This window comes from Perognathus longimembris, chromosome 13 (genome assembly GCF_023159225.1).
Source record: "Perognathus longimembris pacificus isolate PPM17 chromosome 13, ASM2315922v1, whole genome shotgun sequence".
Classification (NCBI taxonomy): domain Eukaryota; kingdom Metazoa; phylum Chordata; class Mammalia; order Rodentia; family Heteromyidae; genus Perognathus; species Perognathus longimembris.
This window is the reverse complement of record NC_063173.1, coordinates 17,133,845-17,152,193: the sequence shown is the minus strand read 5'-3', so window position 1 is coordinate 17,152,193 and position 18,349 is coordinate 17,133,845. Positions and strand designations below refer to the sequence as shown.

Sequence of the window (18,349 nt, the reverse complement as noted above, 5' to 3'; positions counted from 1 at the left end):
TTCAAAGAGAAGATGGCATCTGAACAAACCTTTAGTGGAGAATGTACTTACTAAGAGCAGTAGTAGGAAATAAAGTTGAAAGAAGCTAGAGACCTTGACCTGGAGTAGAGAAAAATTTCTCACATGATAGGACAACCTTGTTTAATCAAGGCTCTGAAATAATATGAATCTAACATCGATTGTGGGTTTCAGAGTGGACAGGACTGTGAGAGGCTATTCCAGTAGGATAGATGGGAGAGTATGAAGCTCAAATTAGACCTCCGATGGTAGTTGATTTGGGCCATGTAAATGAAGCAATTGACATAGTAGCTGAGGCAGGAAGATTACTTGAGTCCAGGAGTATGAGGACAGCTTGGACATTGTAGCAAGACCTGTTTCAACAATAGTTTAAAAAAAAAACCCAGGGGCTGGGGATATGGCCTAGTGGCAAGAGTGCTTGCCTCGTATCCATGAGGCCCTGGGTTCAATTCCCCAGCACCACATATATAGAAAATGGCCAGAAGTGGCGCTGTGACTCAAGTGGCAGAGTGCTAGCCTTGAGCAAAGGGAAGCCAGGGACAGTGCTCAGGCCCTGAGTTCAAGCCCTAGGACTGGCCAAAAAAAAAAAAAATAAAAACAACCCAGATACTTTAGTACCAGAATTTCTAGGTTCATATCTCAGGTGTCACTATTGTATGGCCTTGGGAAAATTGTTTAATCTTTATGTACCTCAGTTTCTCCTCTAATGAAGTGGAGATAATGATACCTTAGGGGCTTCTCCTGAAGGTTCAGTCTCATAACAGTGCTGACATATGAGAAGTTACTGCTTATTATTCTAGGTAGCGGTAGTTGGGGAGGGAGGCGGAAGTGAGAGATGCTCTGGAGTGATTGCTGTAAATGGAAAGAGTGTTGTTCGACTACAGCTGGTGTCTAGCGAGGGGGGGGTGGGATTGTCTGGGGAGAAGGGGAAGGTAGAGGAGGAGGGACAGATGACAGTGCTAATTGGGGTCAGGTTGGCTTGGGGTCCCTAGGGTAGGGCAGCCCCTAGTGGGAGACAAGCCCTTTTAGGGAGGGAGGGGGGGCTGTGGGGAGCTGCCAGCATTTTCGGCTTCAGACTTAAGTTCAAGGTTCCCTCTTGGCCTGTCCTGTCTCTTCCTTTTCTGTTTCCTCTGACCTGCCTGGACCGTGCCTGCCTGCTAGGGACCACCTCCTGCACCACTGGATTGCCCTGCTGGCCGACTGCCCCATCACCGCACACATGTATGAGGATGTGGCACTGATCAAAGACCACACACTCGTTAACTCCTTGATCCGAGTGCTGCAGACATTGCAGGAGTTCAACATCACGCTGGAGACATCCCTCGTCAAGGGCATCGACATCTGACTGAGCACCAGCCAGCAGCAGCACTGGGAAAAGACGCCCTAGCAGCTCTGCGCCTTCTTCCCAAAGGGAGACCTATGCGGGGGACAGAGAGGAGATGTACACTCACTGTAAAAAGAAAACTAGAGGATTTTTGGAAAAAAAAATAATCTATTTTAGAGTTTATTTGCTGATTTACTTTTTACACACTTTCATGTGAAAGAGTGATAGGGAGAGGGAGCGAGGTTGGTGCCGCTTATTTTGAAGCTGGTGCCCTCCCTCGTGGGGCCATGCACTGGGAGCCTGGGCCTCCTGGACTGAGCCTGCGCACAGGCAGGGCTCTTCTCCACCCTGCTGTGCTGCATTCATGAGGCCATTCCACATTGTTTTTAACCGATGTTTTCTACATTAACATTATTATGGATGTTTGGCTTTCACGGACCACACACAGTTGTGCTGCGTGGGAAGCCCCCTGCTCCATCAAAGGGATTTTTAGTAGTGCCTCTAAGCGAGCACTGAGGAATCAGCCCCACATTTTTTTTTTTTGTCAGTATTATTTGGGAAGAAGACATGCCTGGATGTGTCATCATGCTGTCATCGTGTGGAAAGTTACATTTCCTGGTGGCACACTTTAGAGAAGTAAACAGAAGCATGTTTTAACAGGTTTTTCTTTTTTTTCTCTTATATTTTATTTATTTAACTCTACATTGTGTGTTTTAAGTATTATTTTCTTTTTTCTTTTTTTAAGGAAAGATAAAGCTTGTCACACTCTAACTGGCTATGTTATTACTGTTAAATTTATATTGTTTTGCAACTTAGAAACCAGCTACAATATGGCCCACTTAATAAAACACCTGAAACAGAACTGCACAGGACATGGACTTTTATTGGGGTTGGTGAGCAGTGAGTGGTGGAGGGTGTACCTTGGTCAGGCAGAGAGGTCTGGGGTTGTTCATTGCCTGTTAGCTGCTGGCTTAGGGTGTGGACTTCCCAGGATGCCCCCCAGGCCTGGCATCTCCATGGTCCTTTCCCTTGCAGTGTTAGGAGCCTTCATTTCCAACCCAAGTGGCAGAGAGAGAGAGAGAGAGAGAGAGAGAGAGAGAGAGAGAGAGAGAGAGAGAGAGAGAGAGAGAGGTGGAGGGAAGGGTTACTTTTCCATATCACAAAGAAGGGGACTGCAGCACAAAGGAGAAAAGACCTGGCCAGTGTTACAAAGATCATTACTTGACTGGACAGAGTGGGTGTTTCTTGAGATGATGAGGGTGACTCTGTCTTCTCTCTGGGGAAAAAGATCCTTTCTTGAGAGAAAGGTTTTATATCTCAAGTGTAGAGCTCTATGAGATCCTAGAAACTAGCTGCCTTTATTCTTATTCTGTTTTGGCAGGAAGCTCTGAAAATACAGGATGATCCAAGTACAGCCCCTCAAACCAGTCAGTGCCCGCACATGCGGCCCTGGTCTGCATGTACTGTTCTCTCTGCCTGGAATGCCTTTCCTTTGCCCGTTTCTTGTTTCAAGGTAGTTTCTCAGATGTTGGTTCAGCCTCTCTAGGTCCTCATTTTCTGCCTCATGTTGGGCCCATGAGCTCTTGCAGGACAAAGAAGATCCCTTGTCTATCTCCATCCCTTGCCTGGCAGGTGGTAAATGCCCTTTAAGTAATGACTTCCTTGGAAGAGATGAGGAACATGGGTCTCCAGGAGAGCTGCAGTACAGCATGCTGCCAGCGGGGGGCATTAGCAGGCTGCACCATAACTGGTTACTGAAGGCCAGAGTCCTCAGTTCTTCTGGTGATAGGGGAGGGGAGGGAGGATTCTTGTTCAAACAAGAAAGGCAGCATAGGACTCAGCTGTGTGTTATTGTTCAGCTAGGTCTGGGTTTACCTTAAGCTAGGAGCTTTATAAACATACTGCTTCCCTTTCTTCATAATTTTGTAAAGCAAGCATAAAGTATCCTAGGTTCGAAATAAGCTCTGAGAGTTTTTAATTACTTGTCAAGGTAGTTTGCATTTACCAGTATAGTCTTACTCCATGTCTGACAACATGGCATTGACACTGTGCCTTTATTTGATTCCGTTTTCTACTTAGATGTCCTCAGAGATCCCTTCTTTAAAAGTAGGTCTTACAGACCTAAGAAAAGTCACTTTTGTGGGGTGGGAGGGATATCCTGGCATTTTTGTTTTTTAGTTCATTTAGGTAAAATATTATGTAATCAGTGCGGCTTTTTTTTTTAAGGTAATGCACGTTTATTGGGCTTGCTTGCTCAGCTGGTGCTCTACCAGTTGACACATCTCCATCCTAGGTTTTCACTCCTTCCCTCCCTCCCTCCCTCCCTCCTCCCTCCCTCCCTCCCTCCCTCCCTCCCTCCCCCTCCCTCCTTCCCTCCCTCCCTCCCTCCCTCTCTCCCTCCCTTCCTTCCTTTCTTCCTCCCTCCCTTCCTTTTTTCCCTCCCTCCCTCCCTCCTTCCCTTCCTCTCTCCTTTCCTCCTTCCCTCCCTTCCTTCTTTATGTTTGTCATAGGGTTTGAACGTAGGGCCTGGGTACTCTTTCTGAGCTCTTTTGCTCAAGGCTAGAGTTTTAGCACTTTGAGCCACAGCTCCTCTTCCAGTTTTCTGGTGATTAATTGGAGGTAAGAGTATCATAGACTTTCCTGCCTGGGCTGGCTTTGAACCATGATCCTTGATCTCAGCCTCCTGAGTAGCTAGGATTACAGGTGTGAGCCACCAGAACTCAGCTTGCTTATTTATTTATTTGTTTGTTTGTTTATTTGTTCATTCATTCATTCATTCATTCATCTGTTCATTTATTTCCCAGTCCTGGGGGCTTGGACTTAGGGCCTAAGCACTCTTCCTGGCTTCTTTTTGATCAAGGCTAGCACTCTATCTCTTGAGCCTCAGCACCACTTCTGGCTTTTTCTGTGTATGTGGTGCTGAGGAATTGAACCCAGGGCTTTGTGTATGCTAGGCAAGCACTCTACCACTAAGCCACATTCCCAGTCCCAGCTTAATTTATTTTTTTTGGGGGGGGGGCAGTCCTGGGCCTTGGACTCAGGGCCTGAGCACTGTCCCTGGCTTCTTCCCGCTCAAGGCTAGCACTCTGCCACCTGAGCCACAGCGCCCCTTCTGGCTGTTTTCCATATATGTGGTGCTGGGGAATTGAACCGAGAGCTTCATGTGTAGGAGGCAAGCGCTCTTGCCACTAGGCCATATTCCCAGCCCCCCAGCTTAATTTTTTTGAGCTGGAATCTCACAGACTTTTCTGCTTGAGGTAGCCTCAAACCATGATCCTCCAGATCTCAGCCTCTTAATGCACCTGCCCTACCAGTCATCTAAATATAAATGAATAAGTATATGCATGTATTAATTGTACAATGAATTTCATTGTGCTATGTTTGTATATGCATATAATGTAATTTAATCATATTCACCTATTTTATTCCATCAATCACTTTTTATTTTTGTTGGTTGGTTGTCAGTCTTGAACTCAGAGCCTGGTTCTGTCCCTGAAATTTTTTGCCCAAGACTTGGGCTCTACCACTTTGAGTCACAGCTCCACTTCTGGTTTTCTGGTGGTTAATTGGAGATAAGAGTCTCATGGAGTTTTCTGCCTGGGCTGGCTTCAAACTGCATTCCTCAGATCTCAGCCTCCTGAGTAGCTAGGATTACATGTGTGAGCCACTGACACCCTGCTGTTCTTTTTTTTTTTTTTTTTTCCCCCCAGAACGAATTGGGAGCTGTTTTAGTTCAGTGGTAGAATGCTTACCTAGCATGCACAAGGCCCTGGGTTTAATCCCTACCATGGGGAGGGGGGAAGCAAAGCTGGAAGATGGATTTCCCTATTTCAGAACTTATTGTAGTAGTCAAGACTGCAGACATATAGGTCAATGGAATAGGAACCAAGTACAGAAAGAAACCATCACATTTGGGCTAGGAATATGGCTTAGTGGTAGAGGGCTTGCCTAGCATGCATGAAGCCCTGGGTTCGATTCCTTAGCACCACATAAAGAGAAAAAGCCAGAGGTGGTGCTGTGGCTCAAGTGGTAGAGTGCTGGCCTTGAACAAAAAGAAGCCACGAACAGTGCTCAGGCCCTGAGTTCAAGCCCCAGAACTGGCAGAAAAAACAAAACAAAACAGAAACCATCATATTTATGGTCAATTGATTTTTTTGGAATAGTACCAATATTGTGGGGGAAAAAAGTTTTCACCAAAGGGAAATCCACATATAAAAGAGTAAAGTTAAGGGACTGGGGGTATAGTCTAGTGGTAGATTATTTGCCTTGCAAAAGAGTGAAGTGGGGCCCTTGCTGCTCATACATAAAAATAAACTTTGATGAAAGAGCTAAACATAATAGCAAATGCTATAAAACTCTCAGAAGAAAACATACATATAAATCTTTGTGACCTAGCATGAGGCAATAGTATCTTAGCTATGAAAACCAAGAGACAAGCAACAAAAGAAATTAGACTTCTTCAAATTTATAAACTTCATGCTACAAAAGATACTTGCTCAAGAAAGTAAAAAAAAAAGCCCCGAGAATAGAATAACATAGTTGTCACTTATATGTCTAACAACGAGCCAGTATCCAGAATATATAAAGAACTCTACAACCCAATAAGAGACAAATCAATTTAAAAACAGGCAAAGAATCTGAATAGTTGTTTCTTCAAATAGTCTGAGCCAACACATGAGGAATTGCTCAACATTTTAAAAGTTTGAACAGGGCTGGGAATGTGGCTTAGTGGTAGAGTGCTTGCCTAGCATTCATGAAGCCCTGGGTTCGATTCCTCAGTACCATATGAACAGAAAAAGCTGGAAGTGGTGCTGTGGCTTAAGAGGCAAAAAGAAGCCAGGGGGATGGGAATATGGCCTAGTGGTAAAGTTCTTGTCTCGTATACTTGAAGCCCTGGGTTCGATTCCTCAGCACTACATATATAGAAAAAGGCAGAAGTGGCACCGTAGCTCAAGAGGTAGAGTGCTAGCCTTGAGCAAAAAGAAGCCAGGGACAGTGCTCAGGCCCTGACTTCAAGCCCCAGAACTGGCACCAAAAAAAAAAAAAAAAAAGTTTGGACTTTCTGTTTTGGGGTTAGTGGTGCTCAAATCTGTTTTTTTGTTTTTTTGTTTGTTTGCTTTTTGCCAGTCCTGAGGCTTGAACTCAGGGCCTGAGCACTGTCCCTGGCTTCTTTTTGCTCAAAGCTAGCATTCTGCCACTTGAGCCACAGCGCCACTTCTGGCCTTTTCCTATATATGTAGCGCTGAGGAATCGAACCCAGGGCTTCATGTATACGAGGCAAGCACCCTTGCCACTAGGCCATATTCCCAGCCCTGCGTTTATTTTTGTTTTCATAGTGTTCAGTAATTGCATTTATGGAGTTTAAAATGTATGCATATATGTTTCCACACATATATAATAAAAAAAATCTGGAGCATCCTGTGTTGCTGGTTTCAAGGATTCTCATCTTCAACATTCCCCTGGAAAGCAGCTGGCTCTGGACGGCCGGTTGGTGGCAGTGATAAAAGCAACTAGAAGCAGGCTTACGTCAAAGTGCTCAAGGGGCAAACAAGAAATTGGTGTTGCAGGGCTGGGAGGGAGAGGGCTTGGTGAGGCACCGAAAGGAGTTGAGCAACATTTCCTTGATTCTTCTCAGCTTTTTCTGATCCAAGACAAACTCATGAGGACACCCACCAAAGGCTGTAGTCCTTTCTGATTATTGTCAAAACAAGTGATTTAAAAACAAAAGAGAAAAAAAAAAACCTGCCTCTTCCTTTCTATACTCTCAATAAAATGTGTAGGTCAGTAAGAAAGTGCCATGGTGGGAAATTAAAACTGGGACGTGAAGTAAGGCTGCACGCTGCCCAGCCTCTGAGTGAGGATTTCACAGCCAGTGTCCATGACCAGCAGGGTGTACTCAAATTGAGCAGACCGTTTCCCATCCCGCGGGACTGCAGTCCAACCATCAGGCCAGGTTTCATCCTGCCATCCACCTTCACAAATCATTGGCTCAATTGTAAACACGTGGCCTGACTTCATCACTCCAACTGCTTTATTTTTGGCCTGGTGGGGCACAGTGGGGGCTGTATGAAAAAGCTTGTGGATTCCATGCCCACAATAGCTCCAAACAACGGAAAATCCATTTGCTTGGGCGTGCTTCTGAATAATGTTTCCTAATTCTCTGTATCGAACACCAGGCTTCACGGCATCAATGGCTTGCATCAGGCACTCGTACGTGGTCTGAACTAGTTTCCGTGCTCCTTCATCAACATCTCCAATGAAAAACGTCTCGTTCAGGTCCCCGTGATAACCATTGCGATAAAGAGTGACGTCCACATTAACAATATCACCTTCTTGCAAAGGTTGTCTGTCTGGAATTCCATGGCAGGTGACTTCATTCACTGAGGTACAACAGGACTTTGGGAAATTATAATAATTCAGGGGAGAAGGATAGCAATTTCTTGCAATGCATGCTAAGTGTACACCATGATCGATTTCTTCAATAGTTACACCTGGTTTAATCATGCCAGCAGCAATATCCCTAACTTCCCTAGCAAGCCAACATACAAGTCGCATCCCTTCTATATCTTCAGAGGAGGGTAATTTGATCTGAGAAGTACCTTGAAGAGCCTGTTCAGATTCAGACATTCCTAAGGGGTGATCAGCATAGTCTGGTCTCTGAATAAAACTTGGCACTGGCCTCGTTGGCATCAGTGGGTAATGTGGTCTGAGTTTGCCAGTATAGCAGTAGCCTGTCCATGGGTCTGTGTTAATGTCCCCTTCAACAGTCCACGAGGATGCGTCTCTCTTGGCCTTTTCATCGTTTGCTTTCTTATGTAGTAACTTGTGAGTAGCCCAACTCCCTTTAAAACATTCCTGCGAGCAGAAGTACGAGCCCCGGATGCCCAGCTTGATGCAGGTGGGACACTGGAGCTTGGCCTCGCTGCTGCATCCATCCATCTCACACACCTGCGTCTCCACGGCCGCCATGCTGCCTGCCTGCCAGAGGAGCGCCTCACCAAGGAAGAGGAGGAGGGAGGGACGAAGGGGAGGGAGGGAGAGAGGGAGGAACCATTGGGTAGAGGGGTGGAGAAGGGGAGGGCCCTGTGTTTATTTTATTTTTATTTATTTATTTATTTTTGGCCAGTCCTGGGGCTTGTACTCAGGGCCTGAGCACTGTCCCTGGCTTCTTCTTGCTCAAGGCTAGCACTCTGCCACTTGAGCCACAGCGCCACTTCTGGCCATTTTCTGTATATGTGGTGCTGGGGAATCGAACCTAGGGCCTCATGTATACGAGTCAAGCACTCTAGGCCATATCCCCAGCCCCCCGTGTTTATTTTTTTAATTAATTTTTTTGTGTATGTGGTACGAAGGAATCAAACCCAGGGGCCTTGTGCAGGCTAGGCAAGCACTAAACTATTAAGCCACATTCCCAGTCCTCCATCCATATTACTTTATATGCACTAGAATGTCTATAATCCAGAAGACAATGGTCAGACATGGTAGACCATGCTTGTAGTCAGTCACATTACTAGAAAGATGAAGGCAACATAGCAAGACTCTGAAGGAGGGAAGAGAGAAGCAAGGAGAAGAGAGAGAGAGAGAGTGCGAAGAGGGAAAATACTTAGAAATGGGGATGTTTCTCAGTGGTAGAACATATGCTTAGCATGTGTGAAGCCTGGGGTTTGATCCACAGCACTACAAATACACACACACACACACACACACACACACACAGATGTAAATGTGGGCAAGGCTGTGGAGGAACCCTCATACATTGCCAGTAGAAATGTAAATGCATGCAGACAGATCTGCAAACCAATCTAACAGTTCTTCAGAAGGCTCAACATAGAGTAAATGACCCTGAAATTTCTCCTAGGTAGTTATCCAAGAGAAATGAAAGCACATGTTGACACAAAAGGTTGTACATGCAAGCTCATAAAGCTCATAACAGTATTATTCATAATAATCAAAATATGGGAGCAGCCAGCTGAGGAATGGGCTAACAAATTGCTGTCTCCATGCAATGAGATGTTATCCAGCATTCAACTAAAGAGCTAAAATACGCATACATAGTACCACAGGGATGACTTTGAAAAGACCATTGTAGTATGATTCTCTTCATATGAAATTCCCACAATAGGCCCATCTGCAGGGGCAGAAAGGAGATGAGGAGTAAGACTTGTGGATTTGGGGTTTCTTTCTGGGGCAATAAAATGTTCTAAAAGTCAGTATGATGGCCTGCACAACTCTGTAAATATACGAACACCATTGACTTCTATGCATTAAAGTGGTGAAATCTATGACATGTGATTTATATCTCAATAAAACTATTACTTCCAATAAAACCATTATTTCCCAGCAGAGGCTTGGATGTAGCTTAGTGACAGAGCACATGCTTAGCATGTGTGAGGCCCTGGCTTCAATCCCCAGCACTGAAAAAAAAAAAAAAAGCAATTAACAAATGCATGTTGTTGTAGTTGTTCCAAATTCTTTAGGTCTGGTTCATCACCCTTTTACGTAGGCTGTTCCTCTGAGACTAAGGGTCCCAGGATGCAGGACAATCTGTGGTAAAATCTGGTAACTCCTAAAGAAACCAGGATGAGTTGGACATCCTAGTTCTAAGGGACATTCCTTAGGGATGGGGTTTAGGATCTGCCTGACCTTAAAGAGGGCAATTGCAGGGACTGTCCTGTTCTCTGCTTTGTTCTTGAGGAGGCCCAGTGTGGTGGAAAAAATATTCTTAAATCTTTCAAGCAGCAAAACATGCCTTATAATTAAAGAGGCAAAACAAAACCAGAAAGAAAGCCTTTGAGAGAATCATTTTGTCAGGACTCTCAGTTACATCCATATAATAGTAACGATCACCATTTCCTGACAGGGGTCCTTACATTGACTCACCATCCTTTTCCTCACATATATTCTCCAGGACTTTCAGGAGCTAGGCAGGGTCATGTAACCAGTCCTGGTCAGGCAGAAAGAGGCACAGGTGGTGGTCTGCGTACTTGGTCTTCCCTCTTTCCTGTTTCAGCCCAGCTTTCTTCCCAGCAGCTGCCCTGTTGTTCTGCAGACTTAAGAGCTATCCCCACATAAGAGGCAAGAGCCACCAGCTCTGTGGTTGTGCGCAGAAGCTCTTTGGCTAAACTACTGACTGGTTCTTCAGCCCTCTCAGACCCTAACTGATGTGACACAGCCAACTGTCCTGGGGCTGACATGATGTGTTTCTCGTCAGGTCCTGGGAGACATGGCCGGTGGAAGGCCATTCACCACCCATCCAGCTCCGATTCAGGATGGCCACAGAGTGGGGATGCCCAGGACTGCAGTTAGAGGGCCGTCTCATAGCCAGGCAACTAGAAGAGCAAGAAGTCAGTGACCTTTCATTTGCATGTACAAAAATATAGAATGATGAAACCTGTTAAGATTGTTTGAAGAAAGTGGTAGAACATTAACCTTGAGCAGAAAAACACAGGGACAGTGCCAAGGTCCTGCCCCATGGGTTCAAGCCCCATGACCCACCAAAAAAGATGTTTTTTTAAGAAGGGAAAGTGGGGTAAGAGTGATAGAGGAGCTGAGGTTATGCATAGAAATGTTACAATGAAACCTCTTTGTACAACAAACACTTGGGCACCTCTGAGTTACGGCCATTGGATACTCCCAGGTGGCAAACACAAATGGAGTGTTTTCCTTTGCTTAAACACACACTCTAAATCCTGGGCATAGAGATGTGTATCTTTTTTCCAAAGGCTGCCAAACTGAGTAGTTTAAACAACCAACAGGAGGCTGAGAAGTCTTAAGAGCAAGCTGATTTGCTGATTTGGTGTGTGGTGAGGGCCCACTTCCTCTTCCTTCAGCCCCCTTTTTTACCTGAAAGAGTGGGGGAATCAAGCTCTCTTGGGACCCTAATCCATTTACCAAGGCTCCACCCACATGACATGATCTAATCTGGGTTAATTCCCAAAGACCCCTTCCCCCTCACTGCCACATTAGGGGGCAGAGCTTCAACATACACATTTGTGTGGCACACAGTGAGAGCAAAAGACACAGGTGGGTGACCCAGCTCGGGTAGGGTTGCTTCATCTGGTGACGAAAACTGCCCCCCCACCCCCCGCCCAGAACAATTCAGAGAGTCCTGGGAATTGCTCTTAGAAGGAAATAGATTTCACTTAGAGGTATAAGTTATGACTCTTCTTTTTTCTAGATAAATTCTTACTCCTTTTCTAAGAATATAGCAATTCCCTTTGCAACATGACATGTCTTAGGCCTAGAAATTTCTTCTTTTACGTGCCGTTTTCTTTTCTTTTTTTGGTCAGTCCTGGGCCTTGAACTCAGGGCCTGAGCACTGTCCCTGGCTTCTTTTTGCTCAAGGCTAGCACTCTGCCACTTGAGCCACAGCTCCACTTCCGGCTTTTTCTGTTTATGTGGTGCTGAGGAATCGAACCCAGGGCTTCATGCATGCTAGGCAAGCATTCTACCAATAAGCCACATTCCCAGCCCCCTTCTTGTCTTTTTCTTACATCTCTCTGAAAGATAGGTCTTTTAGAAATCTGGTTTGCATTGATGACCACATCTAGGGAAAGAAAGCAATTTTCTAAGAAAGGACTGTTATCATTGGTGTCCCAGATGTTCACTGGTTCTTGGACAACAGTATCTAAAATTAGAGTATCATTCCAGTATTCCAGTAAGGCAGAGGGCAGATGGTCAAGCAAAGGAAAGCACAATAGTGAGACTTTTATTGTGAAAAGAAAGAGCCTTTTATGAGAAGTAACAGTATGCTCCTGGAGAGAACTGTGGAGTGAGCAGGCAGTTCAGGAGAAAAAGCCTGGCTGCCTAAGCAGAGGAGACAGTACACCTCAAGGGACGAGCTGGGCAGCTGGGATAAGAACATATTGCATCAAAGTTGGTAGGGCCTGAGGTTTTATTATCCAATAGGGTAGGCTTTTAGGTGGTTCAAAATTAAAGGTTTTCCCTTGTGGCTCCTCCCCAAATAGTGGCTTGGGAAGTCACAGGCCTGCCCTGAGGGCAGGCACTTGTACATTTGATCCTAGAATCACCTCTACTTATCCACTGATGTTAGTAGAACATAACAAAGCTGACTAGGGCATCAGGACAGTTAGGCTCCTGTGGTTTCTTAGCTGGCCTGTTTCTTCTCTCCGAAGTTTTTGTCAAGTAGGTGTTGAGCACAGGTTCTGGGATGGCACTTGTGCTGGTGAGGAAAACAAAATGAACAATGCTAGCCAGGCACTGGTGGCTCACACCTGTAATCCTCGCTACTCAGGAGGCTGAGATCTGAGGATCGAGGTTGAAGTCAGCCCAAAGCAGAAATGTTTGAGACTCTTATCTCCAATTAGCCAGCAAAAAGTGAAGCTGAGAGCTGGGAATGTGGCTTAGCGGTAAAGAGTGCTTGCTAGCATGCATGAAGCCCTGGGTTCGATTCCTCAGCACCACATACACAGAAAAAGCTGGAAATGGTGCTGTGGCTCAAGTGGCAGAGTGCTAGCCTTAAGCAAAAAGAAGCCAGGGACAGCGCTCAGGCCCTGAGTCCAAGGCCCAGAACTGGCAAAAAAAAAAAAAAAAAAGTGAAGCTGTGGCTCAAGTGGTAGAGTGCCAGCCTTAAGGGAAAATGCCAGGTTGGGAGCCTGAGACCCTGAGTTCAAGCCCCAGTATGCACATAAAACAAACTAAACTGAAAAAGAAAGGATGGGACTGAATCTATTCCCAGCTTCCCCCATGCCTTCTCTTTCACTTTCTTTTCTTTGTCTCTTTTAACAGTGCCAGGGATTGAACCCAGAACTTTTGCACACTAGACAAATGTTCTACAACCATGCTTTATCCCCAGCCCCATGATTCCTTTCTGTTACTTAAGACGACTCAGTTACAAAAGCAATGCATAGTCATCACAGAAAATGTACCGTCATAAACAGTAGTGGGAAGGAAACAAGCAGACTGACTTCAGCTGCTTGTTCAAGTTAGAGGAGGTGAAAGATTGCTTGGCAATCTCTTAAATAGGCAAAGTCAAGATTTTCCTACCACAAAACACAGGTTCCAGAGACAGGCATCATTCTGTACAGTAGAAAATGAAAACCATGAGTAACTTGGTAGCTTGGTGGCAGACAAGGACCCCAAGTAGGTCCTGACAGCAGAAGTGAGGCCATCCACCATCCTCCTCCCTGCATGCGAGGCCTGGTGGAGAGAAGATTGGCCAGGGAGAATCTTCTAGAAGCAAGGGCTACAAGGACATGGATCTAGGGACCCCTCGGCGACACCTGGTGTAAGCTGTTCCTTGGAGGACACCAAGGAAAAGGGTTCCGGGTTTGGGTTAACTGGGGACAGAGAGAAGGGAACAGCTGCGGAGAGCAGGATGCCAGGGAACGTCAAGAGCTGCAGGAAGAGGAAACAGGCGCGAACATGAGATCTAGCCTGGAAGTCAGCGGTGTGGGGAGGACCTGGGAAAGTGCCTACTCTACGGAGTGAAGACACCAGCCACTTGTGTTTAAATGTCAGAGGAAGGATGAATCTGCAATTCTGGAAGATTTGGGGAGATGCGTGGACATCAGACAAACGAACTACAAACAGACACAAATGAGAGGGGAAAATAATCCCTCTCCAAACATGTTGGTGTATATCTTTCAGGCTTTATTTTTTTTCCCTATGCACATGTATCATTTCTGTGTCCAATTTTGATGATGGGATTTTAGGTGCACAGCATCTGCTAATGTGCTGTTTTTTTAAGTTTAATGATACCACAAGCATCTTTTTGGTTTGAGTAAATCTTCATCTTTGGCCTCATTTCTAGGGTCTGTGTAGGGTTCTGGGTGGAGACCATAATGAGTACAATTAGTTTAAAGCCTTGTCTGGTCTTTGGGTGCATACAACACAAAAAGGTATTTGCCAAGGTTTCAAATATTCTGTGATGCTTTAGTTTAGGTGACAGTTATCACTGACTCCTTTCCTTTTGTCGGTCATGAGGCTTGAACTCTGGACCTGGGAGCCTGTCCCTGAGCTTTTCAGCTCAAGGCTAGCATTCTACCACTTGAGCCACAGCACTACTTCTGGTTTTCTGGTGGTTAATTGGAGATAAGAGTCTCACGGATTTTCTTGCCTGGGCTGGCTTTGAACTGCGATCCTCAGATGTCAGCCTCTTGAGTAGCTAGGATTACAGGCGTGACCCACCAGCATCACGCTTGATGAGCTATAATATAACATTTCTAGACTCCCTTGCATCTCAGGTTCTGGATATGACTTATTTTCTGCTAATCCTGTGAGCGTTGAAAGGTCACAGTGAGGCACAGGCTATTTTCTGGCTGATTTTTGGCTTTGTTTGTTTTTGTGTATTAGGAAGATTCTAGAGATGAGTCTATTAGCCAGCTAAGAGGTGCAGAGAAGCAGTTGCTGGGATGACAGCTTCCTTGTCTTGATGCTTGAGGGATTAAGGGACATGACCAAGCTTACATGGCTAACAAGTGTGGTTCAAGTTCTGTGTGTGAATTCACAGCTGCAGATGCATGGCTTCACCATTGGGTCCAGGTTGGGTATCTTCTGGGTATCCTTCCTGAAAGCCCAGCCTACAATGCACCCCTCCAGTTCTTCATCATTTTTCAGACTCTCAGTTCTCTCTATTGTACGCTTCTCTGCATTAACTATCTAGAACCATTTTGGTTTCCTGCCCTGAGACCTCACTAGTTCAATAAGGGAGACACCCTTCTAGGATCTGGACACTGCTAGCTTATCTCCAACAATTCCAGGCTTCCTAATTAAATCACGCCATGGGTACAGATTAATAATCGGGTTCCAACAAGCAGTGGCAAATGTCTGTTCTTTGGCACATTCATTGAATAGCCCAGTGAGGGAACTGAGGAACCAAGACCCCCAGCTTAGCTTGTCTTCCATGAGTCTCCTCACCCAGGAGGTGAATTTCCGGGGGTGGGGGAGTGGGGAGGGGAAATTCCTTTTCCTATGTGCTTTCTATGTATCAGAGCTGGAACTTGGTACCTCAAACACCACCCTGCAATCCTGCAAAGGAGACATGATTATCCTGAACACCAATGGGAAACAGACTCAGAAAGATGAAAGCAACCTGCCCAAGATGCTCCAGAAAATACATGGCAGAATGCACGTTCACAAACCAGGTGACTTGAATTCAAGCAGGTCTGCTTGAATGCTCAGCCTATATTTGTTTACATTTTCCATCTTTCCTTTCTTTTTTTTTTTTTTCAGGGGAGGTGCTGGCACCAGGTCTTGAACTCAAGGACTGGCATGCTCAAGGCTGGCACTTTACCACTTCTAGCTTTCGGTGGTTAGTTGGAGATAAGAGCCTCATGGACTTTCCAGACTGGGCTGGCTTTGAACCATGACCCTTAGATCTTAGCCTGCTGAATAGCTAGGATTACAGAAGTGGACCACCAGAGTGCCAGACACTAATTACAAAGGTAATGCATATTCCCACAGAAACTTACACACACACACACACACACACACACACACACACACACACACACACCCTTTGTATCAGGGTGGCAAGATGGAAGCAGGGCTCCTTTTGCTACAGATTTGTTTCTGTAAAGTTCCCGATTCTTCCATCACATGTGCTGCCCAGGTTTTCATCTAAGATTTATGAACGACATTTTTCTTTGCCTTTGAACACTGGCATGAACTATTTCAAAGATAAATGGTTGACAAGCTGGCTTTGTGTTGACCTATTATTAAGTGAAAGAGCATTGTCAGTTATTGGCAATAAAATTGCAACACAGATAACAGATAATTGCAGGGAATCACAGGTGACATCTTACCTTGTTATCTTACTAACTAGCTCTATGAGCTCATTTAAAAGGATTACAACATTTCTATTATCTGTAATCTTATATGATGACTTTTATCACATAAAAATCACACTGACCAAAGTGTTGTACATGTGTGTATGTGTGTGTATTTTGATTCTTTATTATCTTCCCACAGCTGCAGGCAAGTTACCAATGTTCCCACAAGAATTTAAAAGATGTTATCCGTTGTCTATTTAGCCTAACTTGGTCCAGAACAATAATTCACCATGATGGAGTTATTAATTCTAAGGCAAGAGAAGAAAGTCAACAATGAACTCTGTGGCTAAAAATGAACTGTGAGCAAATCTTACATTTAAAAGTCCCAATGGAGGAAGAAAGGAAGGTAGAGAAAGAGAAGGACAGATAGACACAAACAGACACAGAGAGAGACAGAGAGAAAGGGAAAAAAAAGAAAGAAAAAGAGGATGGAAGAAAGGAAAAAGGGGGCTGGGGATATAGCCTAGTGGCAAGAGTGCCTGCCTCGGATACACGAGGCCCTAGGTTCGATTCCCCAGCACCACATATACAGAAAACGGCCAGAAGCGGCGCTGTGGCTCAAGTGGCAGAGTGCTAGCCTTGAGCGGGAAGAAGCCAGGGACAGTGCTCAGGCCCTGAGTCCAAGGCCCACGACTGGCCAAAAAAAAAAGAAAGGAAAAAGGAACAAAAGAAAAGAAAGAGAGAGACAGAAAGGAAGGAAGGAAGAAAAGAAAGAAAGGGCCATAGGAATTTCTTGTTTTTCAAAATTGGTTGAGATTGGAACTTCATTCAGTTGTCAGTTTGGTGATCATGAAAATCACCTCCACTCTGGTTCTCCTCCTCTTTTTATGACAATATATTAACATTGTCAGCAGCTAAAAAGTGCAGAGATAACCACAGAATGTCCCTCCTGTCTTTAACCTTCATTACCAGGGGCTCATCCCTTCACTAGCACCACTTTCTTCATTTCCTATACATCTTTTTAGAAATTCTTTGAGTATATACAAGCAAACACAAATATAGATTCTTGTTTTTCTTCTTTCTTGACATAAAAGGCACCAAAGTGTTCACATTTCCCCACTTAAAGCTATATTCTTTAGGGCTGGGAATATGGCCTAGTGGCAAGAGTGCTTCCCTCATATACATGAAGCCCTGGGTTCGATTCCTCAGCACCACATATATAGAAAATGGCCAGAAGTGGTGCTGTGGTTCAAGTGGCAGAGTGCTAGCCTTGAGCAAAAAAAGAAGCCAGGGACAGGACTCAGGTCCTGAGTTTAAGGCCCAGGACTGGCAAAACAAAACAAACAAAAACAAAAAAAAGCTATATTCTTTAATATTGCTTGCAAAGTTTCTTGACAAATCTTTCCACACTAGAACATTTGAATGAATGTAGAATCCTTCCGTGTGTGTGTGTGTGTGTGTGTGTGTGTGTGTGTGTGTGTATACCTGCATGTGTGCACACTTGCCAAACCTAGGGCTTGAACTCAGGGGCCTGGGTACTATCCCTGAGATTTTTTTTCTCAAAGCTAGCACTCTAACATTTGAGCTATAGCTCACTTCTGGCTTTTGGTGGTTAATTGAAGATAAGACACTCATGGACTTTGCTGCCTGGGCTTTCATTCACGATCCTAAGAGCTCGGCTTCCTGAGGAGCTAAGATTACAGATCTGAGCCACTGGCATCCAATTCCATTTATTTTTTCAGTGGCATAATGTTCCGTTTTGTGAGTGTCATGTACTTTATATTTCTAGCCCTTTATCAATGGCCTTTTGAATTGTTCTTAATCTTTTTGTTGTTGTTCTTGGTTGTGGGGCTGGAATTCAGTGCCTTGGAGCTGTCCCTGAGCTTTTCTGCTCAAGGCTAAAACTCTACCAGTTTAAGCCACAGCTTCAGTTCGGGTTTTCTGGTGGTTAATTGCAAATAAAAGTCTCAGGGACTTTCTTGCCTGGGCTGGCTTCGAACTGCAATCCTCAGATCACCGTAGCTAAGTAGCTAGGATAATAAGTGTGAGCCACCAGAGACCTAGTGAGTTGTTTCTAACCTTTTTTTTAAATTTATTTTTTTTGGCCAGTCCTGGGCCTTGGACTCAGGGCCTGAGCACTGTCCCTGGCTTCTTCCCGCTCAAGGCTAGCACTCTGCCACTTGAGCCACAGCGCCGCTTCTGGCCGTTTTCTGTATATGTGGTGCTGGGGAATCGAACCTAGGGCCTCGTGTATCCGAGGCAGGCACTCTTGCCA

At 45.0% G+C, this 18,349-nt stretch overlaps 2 protein-coding genes across 3 annotated transcripts in view; one reads left to right on the top strand and one right to left on the bottom strand.

Moving 5' to 3' along the window:
* The window catches only part of Dennd5a (DENN domain containing 5A), an 87,919-nt gene extending 85,715 nt beyond the window's left edge, over window positions 1-2,204 (top strand). Inside the window, exon 23 of one of the 2 annotated variants that reach the window (XM_048359577.1) lies at window positions 1,180-2,204. In XM_048359577.1, coding sequence (XP_048215534.1) covers window positions 1,180-1,363 — 184 coding nt within the window. In that variant the 3' untranslated portion in view covers window positions 1,364-2,204. The remainder of the gene's footprint in view (window positions 1-1,179) is intronic. The other variant, XM_048359578.1, reaches the window with a different exon arrangement.
* Window positions 2,205-6,679: 4,475 nt separating this feature from the next.
* On the bottom strand, window positions 6,680-8,311 carry LOC125361538 (methionine aminopeptidase 1-like). The gene has a single exon (XM_048360062.1). It carries the CDS (start codon window positions 8,309-8,311, stop codon window positions 7,151-7,153), a length of 1,161 nt encoding a protein of 386 aa, XP_048216019.1. The 3' UTR covers window positions 6,680-7,150.
* Between the last annotated feature and the right edge of the window lie 10,038 nt (window positions 8,312-18,349).

Bases quoted from the DNA above. Each gene is read 5' to 3' on its own strand.
- LOC125361538 (XM_048360062.1), bottom strand. From the start codon at position 8,311: ATGGCGGCCGTGGAGACGCAGGTGTGTGAGATGGATGGATGCAGCAGC.